At 44.0% G+C, this 14,160-nt stretch overlaps 1 protein-coding gene across 3 annotated transcripts in view; it reads left to right on the forward strand.

The window, feature by feature from the left end:
- LOC133443725 (complement C3-like) overlaps positions 1-14,160 on the forward strand; it is a 47,818-nt gene that overhangs the window by 16,219 nt on the left and 17,439 nt on the right. For all 3 annotated transcript variants that reach the window (XM_061720915.1, XM_061720932.1, XM_061720924.1), the window contains exons 16-30: positions 2,640-2,769; positions 4,041-4,109; positions 6,453-6,650; positions 6,762-6,879; positions 6,970-7,061; positions 7,508-7,647; positions 8,350-8,562; positions 8,753-8,810; positions 8,910-8,999; positions 11,077-11,283; positions 11,482-11,557; positions 11,726-11,885; positions 11,978-12,073; positions 12,375-12,525; positions 13,770-13,855. In XM_061720915.1, coding sequence (XP_061576899.1) covers positions 2,640-2,769; positions 4,041-4,109; positions 6,453-6,650; positions 6,762-6,879; positions 6,970-7,061; positions 7,508-7,647; positions 8,350-8,562; positions 8,753-8,810; positions 8,910-8,999; positions 11,077-11,283; positions 11,482-11,557; positions 11,726-11,885; positions 11,978-12,073; positions 12,375-12,525; positions 13,770-13,855 — 1,884 coding nt within the window. The remainder of the gene's footprint in view (positions 1-2,639; positions 2,770-4,040; positions 4,110-6,452; positions 6,651-6,761; positions 6,880-6,969; positions 7,062-7,507; positions 7,648-8,349; positions 8,563-8,752; positions 8,811-8,909; positions 9,000-11,076; positions 11,284-11,481; positions 11,558-11,725; positions 11,886-11,977; positions 12,074-12,374; positions 12,526-13,769; positions 13,856-14,160) is intronic.

Below are 14,160 nucleotides of genomic sequence, written 5' to 3' on the forward strand. Positions count from 1 at the left end.
CACCAGGTCCCCGTCCAGCCTCAGGACATTTCTAAGACGGCCGTGATCACCCCATTCGGGCTTTTTGAGTTTCTGAGGATGCCGTTTGGCCTGAAAAATGCTGCTCAGACCTTTCAGCGTTTGATGGACACTGTGTTGGGTGACTTGTCATTCGTTTTTGTCTACCTGGACGACATCCTCGTAGCCAGCAGGTCCAAGGCCGAACAATTGTCACACCTGCGTCTGCTCTTCGACCGCCTTCAGCAGCACGGCTTGATCATCAACCCAGCGAAATGCCAGTTTGGACTGCCATCACTGGATTTCCTGGGCCACCATATCACCAACGCTGGGGCGATTCCACTGTCGTCGAAGGTGGAAGCAGTCCTGAAGCTCCCGCGGCCTCCCACTGTCCAGGCTCTGCAAGAGTTCTGTGGCATGGTAAATTTTTACCACCGTTTCGTGCCTCGGGCTGCCAACCTCATGCGCCCCCTGTACAGCGCTCTCAAAGGGAAAAAATCGCCAAAGCATAACATTTCTTGGTCAACGGAAATGTTGGAGGCTTTCTCTGCCACAAAGGATGCCCTCGCTGGTGCAACCATGCTGGCTCACCCCGTGCCTGGCGCTCCAGTTGCCCTGACCACGGACGCCTCGGATTATGCTGTAGGTGCAGTTCTCCAGCAGTTTGTTCATAGTCTTTGATTTTTGCCATGGCCAAGGTGTCGGAACCATGGTCTGCCAGGCAGCAGCGCCACCTGGCTTTCATCTCGGAATTCACCACGGACATCCAACACGTGTCAGGCAAGGACAATGTTGTGGCCGACTGCCTCTCCCGGGTCCTCATTGGCGCTGTCCACCTGGGAATAGACTATGCCCGCATGGCTGTGGACCAAGCTTCCGACCCCGACGTTCAGTCGTATAGGACAGCGGTCACTGGCCTCCGGCTGGCGGACGTCCCGTTCGGTGAGGATGCAACGCTGCTCTGTGACATCTCTCTGGCCCTCCCCCGTCCTGTGGTGCCACATATTTGGAGACTACAAGTTTTCGACGCCGTACATGGCCTTTCGCACCCAGGCAGTAAGCCGTCTCAACGTCTGGTAGCTGCGAAGTTTGTCTGGCGCGGCCTGAAAAAGGACATTCGCGACCGGGTCAGAACCTGTGTGGCATGCCAGCGCGCTAAGATCCATCGCCATGTTAAGGCCCCAGTGGAGCATTTTGCGGTTCCTGAAAGACGGTTTGATCATGTCAATGTTGACTTGGTGGGACCCCTTCCTCCCTCCAGGGGATTTACTCACCTGCTGACTATGGTGGACAGGACCACCCGTTGGCCCGAAGTTGTCCCGCTGTCTGCGACGACTTCAGCTGATGTAGCCAGGGCCTTTATTGGTTCCTGGGTCGCCCGGTTCGGGGTCCCCTCTGACCTCTCTTCGGATCGTGGCCCTCAGTTCACCTCCGACCTCTGGACTTCTGTTGCTCGTCAGTTGGGTGTCATTCTCCACCGCACTACGGTATACCACCCGCAGGACAAAGGCATGTGTGAACGCTTTCACAGGGACATGAAGGCCGCCCTCAAGGCTTCTCTCACAGACGACGGCTGGGTGGATAGACTGCCAAGGGTGATGCTGGGGATTAGAACTGCGCCTAAAGAGGACCTCCTCTCTTCCTCGGCGGAGTTGGTTTATGGCCAAACCCTCAGGGTCCCAGGTGATTTTGTTCCCCACACCACGGTCCCCTGGTCTGCATCCGACCAACGCCGTACTTTGCTGGACTCTGCTCAGGCGTTCCGGCCCGTTCCAACCTCACACCACTGCCTGCCTCGGGTGCACATTCCCCCTGACCTGCGAGCTGCGGAGTATGTTTTCGTCCGCCACGATGCACATCGGGGACACCTGCAACTGCCTTACGATGGACCTTATCGGGTTGTGGAGGCCGGTGATAAGACTTTTGTCATCGACGTCGGGGGCAGGATGGATCGCGTCTCAGTAGACCGTCTGAAACCGGCCCACCTGGATTTGGGCCGCCCGGTGGAGGTGGCTCAGGCACCTCGGCGCGGCCGCCCCCCGGGTAGGCCTCCCTTGGAGCTGGTCCCGCCCCCTTTGGCCTCCCCACGCTGCCACCCAGCACCTGCTCGCCATCAGCAGCCTGCTGCCACCCCCCCGCCTCGACCCCCTCCGCCTGCTCAGGAGTTTCGGAATAGCTTTGGGAGGGTCATACGGGTCCCTGGTCGTTTCACTGGGCCTGTTCTTGTGAATTCTGGGGGGACGTGTGTGGTGGATATACACATACAGGATAATTGTTAATTCTCAGAGTTATAATTCACGGCGACCTCGCCCATGTTACAATGCCTTGTTGTTCCTTTTACAAGGGATATTCTTTCCTTTAATTATACGTGCTACTTTAAGAAGTACAGACACACCTCAGAGGTGCTGACGTTTTTTCCTGCGCGACATTTTTTCTGATTGTGGTTTTTGGTTACTCACTGTGTGAATTGAATTAAATGGAGTGCTCTCCAAAGAGGAATTAATCTCCGTCGTTTGTCTGCCTACATCAACCGCACTCCTACAACACTGCAGATTGTTTAGGAAAAGCTCTTCACGCTTAAGGATATATACAAATAATTTGTATCCTAATTTTCCAGTTTAAATGACATCTGTTCTGTTTAGATTTGGGACACAGTGGAGCACTACGACACAGCCTGCACCGCAGGTGGAGGAAAAGATGGCATGAGTGTGTTCTACGATGCTGGGCTGGTTTTTGAGACCGACAAATTGTCCGGCACACCGTATAGAACCGGTGAGAATACTGTACTTCTCTACTTAACCCTGATGGCCATTGATTAATGCAGGAACTATTAAGTGGCAGGTAGACAAATTGTTGTATAAGGGTGCTTTCAGACCTGTGGCTCGTTTGTTTTGTTCCGATTTAGGGGCTAAATCAATACAGTTGTTTCGTTTTTTGTTTGTGGCGTTTGTGATCACAAGGCAACCGTCTGTAGTGGTTCAAAGCTGATAACAAATGCCATGCGCGAACCAACTGTTCTCTCATTGGTCAGAAATGAACGCAGAAGGAGTTTCCTCTTCCTTACCCCGGGAAAAACATTTGATTATGTTCTCACTGTAAACAAACCACTCCAGGTCTCGAATGGAAGCAAGCCGAGACCACCTCTCCTAGGTGATCTCGGCTCGCTTGTTTTGTCCCTCATCCAAGCGCGACGAACCGATCTTTAGGGGGAAACTCCCCCTGTTTCAGAACAACTGCTCTAAACGGGACAGGTGTGAAAGCACCCTAAATAGTCTCTCAAGAACTTCAACACAAAGAGTTTTATCTCTGTGATATATTTACATATACCATATACATAATCTTCCATGCAGATAGTTATAGAAATTAGCTATAAACTGCCTGATTTATGTGCTAAATTGAAGTTAAACTGACTATACTTTACACAGTACTTTGAATATTTGGATGAAATATTTCAAAATAAATATTTATATGCTATTTCAGATAAAGTAGGAGGAAATCATGTCAGATAATGTTGTTACACATTGCATTTTACGTACTGTATATCCAAAAAGTGACGCCTTCAATGTCTCATTTCTAGCGAAAAAGAAAACTCTTAAACTAACTTTAAAAAATTGTTACAATACACATGATTCACAATTGATTAAAGACATAATGACGTTGTGTCTTTGTACATTGTATACACTATGTAGACAATAGCAAGAAATCTAATATGCAAGTTAAAAAATTTATCTGAATTGGATTTGCATAACAGCACCAGAACATCTCTTTTTGTTCTCAGTGAAGAACGTGTCACTGAAATAACCCCTTCCAGTGTTTAGTTGTTGTATTCACTTCATTTTAAAGATCTGTTCCTACACAATTAGTTGCACATGTACTCATAAACCTGATATGCAGACCAACGCAAACACTTTCCTGTGTTTATTATGTCAATATCAGCAGTTACTTTATCCTAACATTATTTGCCATAAATACACTGTGCTTTTATTCTTGGATTTTATTCTTGCTGGATTCCAATGAATTACTTATTTTTTTTCTATTTACAGAGCTGAAATGTCCATCTTCCAGCAGGAAGAAACGAGCCCGCACTATAATGGAAGTTCGAGTCAGCTTAGGTAGGAATCAAATGAGCGACTGAACTTCCCCCTTCCAAACCAAACTGCTGTTAGAGCAGCAGCGCTGTACAAATGTTTAGGAGAAGGAACAAGAGGAGAAGTAGAAAAATAAGTTCACATGCAGCAATATTATGTATCGTTTTTAAAATTTGGAAGCAATGGCCTTTAACAATGTTTAATAAAATAAAAGGTTATAAGATATGAGCTGAGTTCCATGTTTAACAGCTTTTTCACTGACTTCAAATTGGTTATATTAAAAAACGTGTGAATGTCAACAAAATTAAGATAGTAATTCATAATGGGCAAACATTTAGACACCGTCTTAGTGTTACACTTAACAGTATGAGAGATCTGTTTAAATCCCCTCAATATCGATCAGTATGCAGACTCACGCCAGAGCACTGCCATTAAGATTTGGTCAAACCAAAACTGCGAGTTAAATCTTGGCTTTCAGTGACAGTACAATGGTCCCAGTTCAGGGGCTTCATTTATAAAGCTTGCTTGCGCACAAAACAGGGCTGAAAGATGCGCAAGCCACCTTCTACGCAAAGGTTGGGATTTAAAAAGAAAAAACTAACCGAAAAATCTGCGTATCTCTACGGCAACCCTGACCCCCCGTAGGAACTTACTTAAGATATGGGGAACTGGCGACGCAGGCTGTGAGGTGGTGAAATGAAGCCAGATTCATGTCATACTCTTAATAATGTCATCACATATCACAACATATATCAGACTTATAATATAATAGCGCTGATCGTGTCCCTCTGTGTGTGAAGCTCAGCGTCAGTCAGGACTCTGGTGCTGCTGGAGCCCCCCTGCCAGGACACGCCGGGAACCTCCTAGTCACCCACCGCGACAACCGTAGAGTGACTGAGGACAGAACAAATGAGGGGCTCCGTAGAGCGTTTAGGGGCTCTACGGAGCCCCTAAAGGGACACAGATTTTTTTATATAATGAGTTTTACGCGCGCATGAAACCTTTACGTGCGGGTGTAAGCCTAAATTATGGTTCCGCGTTAAAACGATGCAGAGCCTACGCCGTAGGGTACGCGGCGACGCGCACCTACGCCGTAGGGTACGCGTTGGTGTGACGCGGAACCATAGATCAGCCTTGAGCAGTACTGAGAGGGGAGGAGGGGGTGCGGGGCTGCCGGGCCGTTCTCGCATTGTCTTCGCACAAAGTGTCTTGATGATTTGCAATTACAGGCTGAGCCTACCGCTAGTTTTTAAACTGTAAAAAGTGGGGGGGACAAAAACATGATTTTGAAAAGACGGGGGGACATGTCCCCCCTGTTGCGCCGGGGCACTCACGGCGTTTAGCGCAGCAACGCCGTGCTGCCACTCACTCGCTTTATTTTATACTATTTATATACTTTTCCTACTTTTACTGTGACCACCAAATAATGTAGTTTTCCTGTCCTCCACCTCATCAACAACATCTCGTTCTCAGTCTCCGTGAAATTCAGTGGCACGGTGGCTCGACACGTTCATTCATCCTGACGCAGGCTGTTCACGCCTGAACAGGCTGCAGGAAGCCACTGCGCATGCTCAGCAGGCTCATTCATATGCAAATACTACTTTGCATTGCCCATATATGGTAAAAAGTGGGCGTGTAGAGGGCGGGATATGAGGCGAATTCAGCTGCGCAACCTTCCAGCTGGACTGTGATTTATAAAGCGAACATTGCGTGCAAGTGTGCGTGCACACGGTTTTATAAATCCGGATTTTTTTTTTGCGCCCGCCATTTTTGGCTTTTGGCTTTACGTGCACTTTTAGTGTGGATCCTACGCACTCTTTTATAAATGAGGCCCCAGGCCTTTAATCTCCTCACTCCACAAGGACCTTAGTTCAGACCGGATCGCTTTCTGACTCGTCTTGCTCTACCACACAACTAAATTCATCCGGACTGGATCTCATCTCAGCCCCATATTGTCATCCTGTTGTTTTTTTTTAATTCACTAACAGAAATGTCAATACGTTTCGTCACTGCTTTTCTCCTTGTGTATTTGTTTTTATGCAGTTATTGTTCCAGGCAAAAAATGGCTCATTAACAAAAATGAAAATTGATAGAAATTACTGATAATTGAAAATAATAATTAAATAATTTTGTAAATAAAATCAAAACCCGTGAAATGCACGTTAAATTAACAGAGATGGGGCCTGGGTGGGGGTTGGAGGTGCATTACTTGCAAAAAACCTAAAGAAAATGTATATTTGTGTTTATATCATCAGTAAAAAATGGTGCTTACTGTATTTATTTATTTATTTTACATCTTTACTTTTGTATATAAGCATTCCAAATTAATCTTTGACCTCTTGACTTTATGGCCCTGTTTATTTTCAGTAACTGAATATCAAGACAAAGTGCAAAAAGAGTGCTGTCTGGATGGTATGAGGGATATTCCTGTGTCGTACACCTGTGAGAGGCGCAGTGAGTACATCTTGGATGGTCTAGCGTGCATTGAAGCGTTCCTGCGCTGCTGCAAGGAAGTTGAAGGGTTGGAACTCCAGAGGAAGAAGGATGTCCTCGTTTTAGCTCGCAGTAAGAGATGGGTACTTAAAACAGGGGTAGTTGCATTGATGAACGGCAGTACTGATAAAAATCAACACTGCCCCCCAAGACAAATTCCAATATTTTTGATGACTCCCTTAGGTGAGGAGGATGACTCGTACATGGACAGAAATGAAATACAGTCTCGCACCAAATTTCCTGAGAGCTGGCTTTGGTCTGATGTTGTAGTGCGGGCTGGCGCTAAAGGAGATCAGAACTGGTGAGGACAACATTAAAAAAATGTGCAATTACTACAATATTCTCAGATCTGAAACGTTACCAAAAGTTATTTTGGTGACTTTTCTTTCAGTGATCCAGGATGTTGGGAAAACAAAAATGTCCCATTGCCAGACACAATTACAACCTGGCAGTTGACTGGTATTAGTATGTCATCAACTTATGGTGAGGATTCATTCTTAGCAAAACTCACTTTTATCACTCTTTCCACTGCTTTTCTCTCAAAATTGTATTAAGTAAAAACATTCTTTCGCAATTTATTTGGAACAAGCATATTGTGTATACCCCTTTCAATACTCAATCTTTAGTTTATTTGATTGCTTAACCAGTTTGACAGAAACCTTTGATGCAAACATTTCTTATTATGTTATATTGTATGCAAACACAAAAGAAGGAGACATTAGATAGCTTTGCTGTCAAGCATTGTATGATCAGGATAACTAACTCAGACCAGGCCTACTCGGGAAAGACAGCCTTATACCAAATAACTGAAATTAGGCTGTAAAAGTAAAAGACTTGTCTGGAACACCAATGATGTTTCCTGGTCAAACAAGTCTGCCCTCAGTCATTAACTTTAATTTTCTGCTTTGTTTTTCTTTTCTTGATTTAAGGTATCTGTGTGTCCGACCCATTAGAGGTGGTTGTCTGGAAACCATTCTTTATTGATCTCAGGTTACCATACTCTGCTGTCCGGGACGAGCAGCTGGAAATTAAAGCAGTTCTCCACAACTACAACGCTGACCCGATCACTGTGAGTTTCTGTTATTTCAAGCACGAAACAAACACAGAAAAGAATAAACAGTCTTTCATTTATACACAGTATGTCATCAAGAGTAAAAAAAGCTAAATATGGAACCAAAAAATGCACTATTATTATGAAACCAACTCAGAAACCAACTTAGCTTTACACTTGTAAAAATCTTTTCCATCAGAATAAAAACTATTCCAACACCAAGGGCCAAAGTGAACACAAGCTAATAGTAAGGTAACATGGACTAGATGTTTGATGACGTTTGGTTGCCAGCATTACATAATAAGTTATCTAACGTTGCAACCCAACCAAGGGCCGACTTTAATGTGTCAGCTGAATGGTCCGACAATCAATCTTTATCACTACCAAAGTCACACTAAAACATTTTGACAGATTTTTGAGCGTAGTGTACCACATAAAATTGGTTTCAGGTCAGTAAGCACAACAAAATGTATACATAAGGCGCACTTGATTATAAAACCAACTGCCGATTTTTGACCAAAAAAAATTAAGGATTTTAAGTGCGCCTTATAGTGGGGAAAATACGGTATATCCTTTTTTTGCACCATATCGTCCCAATTTGTTTTCAAAATTAGGGTTGTATATTACTCTCAAGGTTTGTTCACATTTTACTTTTAATTTGTTTCAGACTGACTTTCTGTTTCGTTCTGTCTCCACCTCTCCATTATAAACCATTTAAAGGTACGCGTGGAAATGAAAGAAGATTCTGGTGTATGTAGTGCTGCTTATAAGAAAGGGTGGTTTCGTCAGGAGGTCAGAGTTGGACCCATGACTACACGAGCTGTGCCATTCATTGTTATTCCCATGAAGGATGGAGAAGTTCCTATTGAGATCAAAGCAGCTGTTAAGAATTCATACTACCACGATGGAATCAAGAAGATGCTGCGTGTTGTGGTATTCCATCTCATGACCATAAAACTTTCAACATTTAACTGAGTTTCGCTAAGCTTTGAATTTGCAATGTTGGAGTTTTTCAGGTTGATAGTCACTTCAGAAATAAAAATTGATTATCTTAAGCAGTTGAGAAAAAAGTTATTTCTTCTATAATATGTCCACCCCTATTGCATTTTTTCTGCTTTTTAAGCCTCAGGGGGTGCTGATAAATACTAAAAAGAGTGTACTCCTTGACCCTGTTGGGAAAGGTGAGTTAACAATTTAAAAAACTAGAATAAGTCAACAAAAAAACTGCATTGCCTAGTTTTCCGTGTGTGGACACCCATTCATGTTGTTTCTTTCCTCAGGTGGTAGACAAATGGAAAAAATCAACAGTGAAATTCCTCAAACAGATTTAGTTCCAAACACACCTATGAACACAATCATCACTGTCACAGGTGAGAATGGGGATGAATTACAATTTGTATGGATTGATGTAAACAAGTGTCCGCTTTCCATTTGACCACCACTCGCTCACCCCTGTGCCCTCCCTCACTTCACCGAACTCCTAAGTGTCAGGCTGACAATGTTCATCATCACCCCTCCAATGTCTATCTTCATGGTCATCACCCTGGTGCTCACTTCAACTGCAGAAATCTTGAATCAGGATAATCGGACTTACTTTTTCTTGGTTCTTGAAGATGTTTCACCCTTCTGTCAGAGAGCTTTATCATTTTTTATTTTATTTTATTTTTTTCTCTTTTTTTTAATACTCAGAGGTACCAGCAAAAACATGCCAGAAGCCTATAAGTCAGTTTTCTCATCATTGTATGAAGCTCTTTTTTTTTTAAAACATATATATGAGGGGGATCTGAGGGGAGATGGCATCCGCTGAAAGTCTGAAATGAGAGAAACGCAGCTGTGTATGTCTGTGTAACTGTGTGTGTGCAAAGGGAAAACAAGGCTTTACCTGAACTGCAACTCGAGTGGAGGAGGGAGGGTTATACCACGCCACCCGAGAGACCAGAAGCTGACAAAGAAGAAACTCCAACCCAGGCCACCAGCAGCCCCACGGAGGACCAGAAGAGGGACAGGAGGAAATCCCCCGCCAGCAAACCCCGTCCCCACCCAGCAGGTGACAGAGGGAAGCCCCGGGTGGAGCCCCCATGACCACGGGAGGAGGCAGACATGAAACCCATGGTGATAGACCAGGACAAGGCCGAGTACCAGCCACCGATATGGGCTGATCATGCGGCCAGGAGGTCCACACCCTACAGCCCACAACCCTCACCTGGCGAGAGGCCAGTCCGCCCGCAGAGACGGGGCCATCCCGACTATCGACGCCGGCGGGCCGACACCCACCCCGATGAAAGCAGGAACCCCAGAGCCAAAGCCATGCCCAGCTGCAGGGGCAGTGGGGGGAAGCGGAGCACAGAGCACGAGAACCCCCAACAAGGAGCCACCCAGGTTAGCCCAACAGCAAAGAGCCCCAAACCCAGGCCGGACAACGGACACCCATTCACACAGATACACTAACATACACTCACTGACAAAAACATGGACAATCATTCTCTCACCACTCCCATCTCCCCCTGGAGGCCCGGCACAGCCCAGCAGCCTAAGTGAATGTGTGGGTGAGTCATGTAGAGGAGCAGGAGGAGGAGAAGAGCACGAAGACAGGAGGCAGGGCCAGCGGTACTAGGCCTGATAGGCACCCACGTTCCCCACAGGCCACACCAGGGCGGAGGGGCCCCGGTCCACCAAGCCCGGCCAGGGCCACGCCGCACCCCCGGGAGTGGGCCCTATCAGACCCCCCAGTGTGGAGCTGTTGAAGTCGAACGATGTCAAGAAACAAAAAAGGACGTCCAGTTGCCTTTAACCCTTTTAGGCTTACCAAAACCTGTGTGAGGGAAAGTCTACACAAGCGTACTCCAAAATGCTCACAACATACTTTTTCTTCAGAATCACCACCTATACCACTTCTGCTCTCATTTATTCCATAGTGAAAGGAAACAAAAAAGAGTAGTCTCCTCCCGCGATTCAAGAGTTGTTTTCTTCCCACCTGCTTTCATGGAGATACAATAGATCTTCTCTGCATCATATAAGCTGCATCAGGTGACATCTAGCTAGTTGACAAAGTGACCGGTTGGATAAGAAAATAAGTTTCAGGTTCCACATATTGGTGTGGCATCAGTTTTACACGTGAATGCTTAGTTCCTGGCTTCAGATGCACCAGAGTGAAGTTATTATGGAATCATGATCATCTAATGTTTTTAAAATACAATAGACCGTGAAGATGACAGTCACTCATTTGCTAGTTGTAAAGATAGTGAATAGATGCTAGGCAAATATTGTTAGTAAATATGGCCCATAATGTCAAACAAGTGCAAAAACCAGCACTAATGTAATTGAGAGCATCTCTGGATACGATAGACTATACAGACATGGACTTAGAAATTATAGATGATTTATGTTTTCACTCTAACAATTCAATTTCGACTGATGTTCTGGACTTTTTTTTGTGCACCCACACAGGACGAGAGCAACTGAGTACCCTGTTGGAGGACACCATTAGCGGGGACACAATGGGTACTCTTATAAGAGAGCCCGCTGGCTGTGGAGAGCAGAACATGGCTGCCATGACCCTGCCTGTCATTGCAAACATTTATTTGGACAAGACCAACCAGTGGGAAAATGTGGGTTTTGAGAAGCGCAGCATAGCTATGCAGCACATCAAAACTGGTACGGGTTCTGCAGATCTCTTTCAAAGTATATATATGCCTCAAATTGTCTATCACTTAAATTATTTGAAAGATACTACAAAAAAAAGTAAAATCTCAGTCACACACACACACACATTATCAAGGAATTAAATAACTGTAAGCAAGGGGAAAAAAAGAAAAGGGAAAAAAATAAATCTGTTTTGTTTTTTTTGTCCAGGCTTCGCGACACAGCTGAAGTACCGTAAAAATGATGGATCGTTTGCCATATTTCCAGGAAGCCAAAGCACCACATGGTGAGGCATCTGAATGTTCATTTGCTTGTACATTAATATTTATGCGTCCTCTTTTTTTCAAAGTCATGGACAAAACTGTATTCAGCACAATGTTTTAAGTACTGTCTTGATGTAGGTCATGATGTCCTATTTATCTTTGCTGTGCTCTGCTTCTGTCCCCATTGCAAGGCTGACTGCCTATGTTACCAAAGTGTTTTCCATGGTCTACAATCTGATTTTAGTGCAACAGAATGTGATCTGTGACGCCGTCAAGTTTCTCATTTTAAACACACAGCAACCAGATGGCGCGTTTATTGAAATCGGAAGCGTGTATGATAAAGGCATGATTGTGAGTGAAGTAATTTCCATAACACTGATTCCAAAATCATAACAAAAAAAGGAAAGAAAAACAAGTTTATCTATGTGTGTATTGTTGTGTAGGGAGATGTGGGTGGTGTGGATTCAGATGCTTCCATGACTGCTTTTTGTCTGATTGCCATGCAGCAGTCACGCACAATATGTTCTCCTACTGTTAACGTAAGTAACTTATGTCTTATCTCAGCCTCACTCTATTTTGAATTGATTTAAAGCATCTAGTAATTATGAAATTTGTTGAAATATGAGATTGATTTTAAAGGTTCACTGTTTTAGCTGAGAGTAGAAGTATTGAGGGGTTGGGTTGAAGAGATCACAATTACACTTCTAATATGATGGATCTGAACTTTTAGAATTGCTGTAAGTTGCTTCAAAGATCACAGAGATGACTGCTAGATCTCCGTTCTACATGTTTTTGATTTATTGTTACTTATATACTGAGTTGATTTTGCCTTCTGCACAGAGCATGCCAAACAGCATGCGGAAAGCGGTAACCTACCTGGAACAGCGTCTGCCCAGGCTCACCAACCCGTATGCTGTTGCCCTGACATCGTGCGCACTGGCAGAGGAAGGGAAACTCATCAAGGATATCCTTTATAACTTTGCTTCCTCAGGTCTTCTAACATAATATCTCTAAACATAATGGGCCTCATTCATGAAGTCTGTAAATCTGGGATTTACACACGAATCTCTCCTTTCTAAAAACCTACTTCGGATTCACATAACCTGCATAAAACTGGGGTTGGTTGTGTATGTGAGGTAGGGGTGTAACAATATATCGTGCCACGCAATTTCGCGATACAAAAACGTCACGAAACGTGTCGTGGAGGTGACAAACTGTATTGCGATATTGGGTTATTAATATTAATCTATTGTGTTGACTAGTAACGCGCATCCGACCGCGACCGCGCCTCGACCCGCGGACCAAAATCTTACTCCGCTCAGAAGAAACTAGTCCCGTTTTGCGGTCCCGTTTTGAGGTCTGATTTACTTATGTAAGGCTGGTGTAGAGTTAAGCCTTACCTTATTAAAGTGAACCTTTTTCGGGTCTTGAGTAGGATAAACACGGGACAACTTCTGCGTGAGTTCCAGTGTACTTCAATGTCCGCTCAACAGCGTAGGATTTTAGATCATCAACACAGCACCTAGTCCTGTATCACTCCGCCCAATCTAAAACATACTAACAACTACAGATTAATTGACTATTGTAATTATAGTCCCTGATTTACAGAATATAAAGAATATATTTATAAAATAATGAACCCTGAATTAACAAATTAACCTTCTTAACAAAAATAAATCTCCTCTTACACTTATAAGGTGAGCATGAATCAATCTTTTTTATGATGTAAAATTGTATGTATTTATTTACTTTTATTTATTTATTCAATTTTAGTTGTTAAATTTCTGGAAAAGAAAAAAGTCAAATCATACATGAGAGAAACTATTCAGTTTGTGGCTAAATATTTGTACTTGTATGAAACTGAAGATGCATAATGCAAACCTGACATTTACTTTTAGTTCAGTTTGTGGAAAATGGTTTAATAAAAATGAATTTTGTCCTACGCTGCACTTCATAGTAAAACGCTACCTCTCATGTGGACCATAACACCCTTTAATGTTATAAAGTCTCATAATGACAGCAATATTTGTGTAAACTCTGATTTTACAAAAGCTCCATGCATTGTCACTGGGAAGATTTGTTTGTACTATAGATTCATACGTTTCACGAATGAGGCCCAATATTCCTATATAAAAATGTGTGTGCGTGCGTGCGTGTCGTGTGTTTGGAACCCGTCAAAGATATGTATACGATAACAATATTTAAAAACAATGTGTGTGTTTTTGTTTATCACAGATCGATCCCACTGGCCTGTAAGTAAGGGACACATTTACTCACTGGAGACCACAGCTTATGCTCTTCTCGCACTCGTAAAGGCCAAGGTGAGCCTGTGCCACTTAAATTGACATTCAGAAATAAATGAGAATTTCAATTTCATTTGCCTTGACGACTTATGCAAGCATTGGAGTATTGATCAAAATACAACCCCGGGAATTGTGGGAAGGGATCTTTGAATTGCTGCCTGCAGATACCAACAGGTTCTATAGACTGGTACCTGAGGATTTGGAGAATACGGACACACACGACTTAACTGAGCTGTACCGTGTCGCACTCACGTACAATTGACCTATCGGGAAGGCACGCCTCTCACATGCAGATGAGCCAGTGCACAGAGACTGTGACTAAG

Source organism: Cololabis saira, chromosome 1, assembly GCF_033807715.1.
Source record: "Cololabis saira isolate AMF1-May2022 chromosome 1, fColSai1.1, whole genome shotgun sequence".
In the NCBI taxonomy this organism is placed as follows: Eukaryota; Metazoa; Chordata; class Actinopteri; order Beloniformes; family Belonidae; genus Cololabis; species Cololabis saira.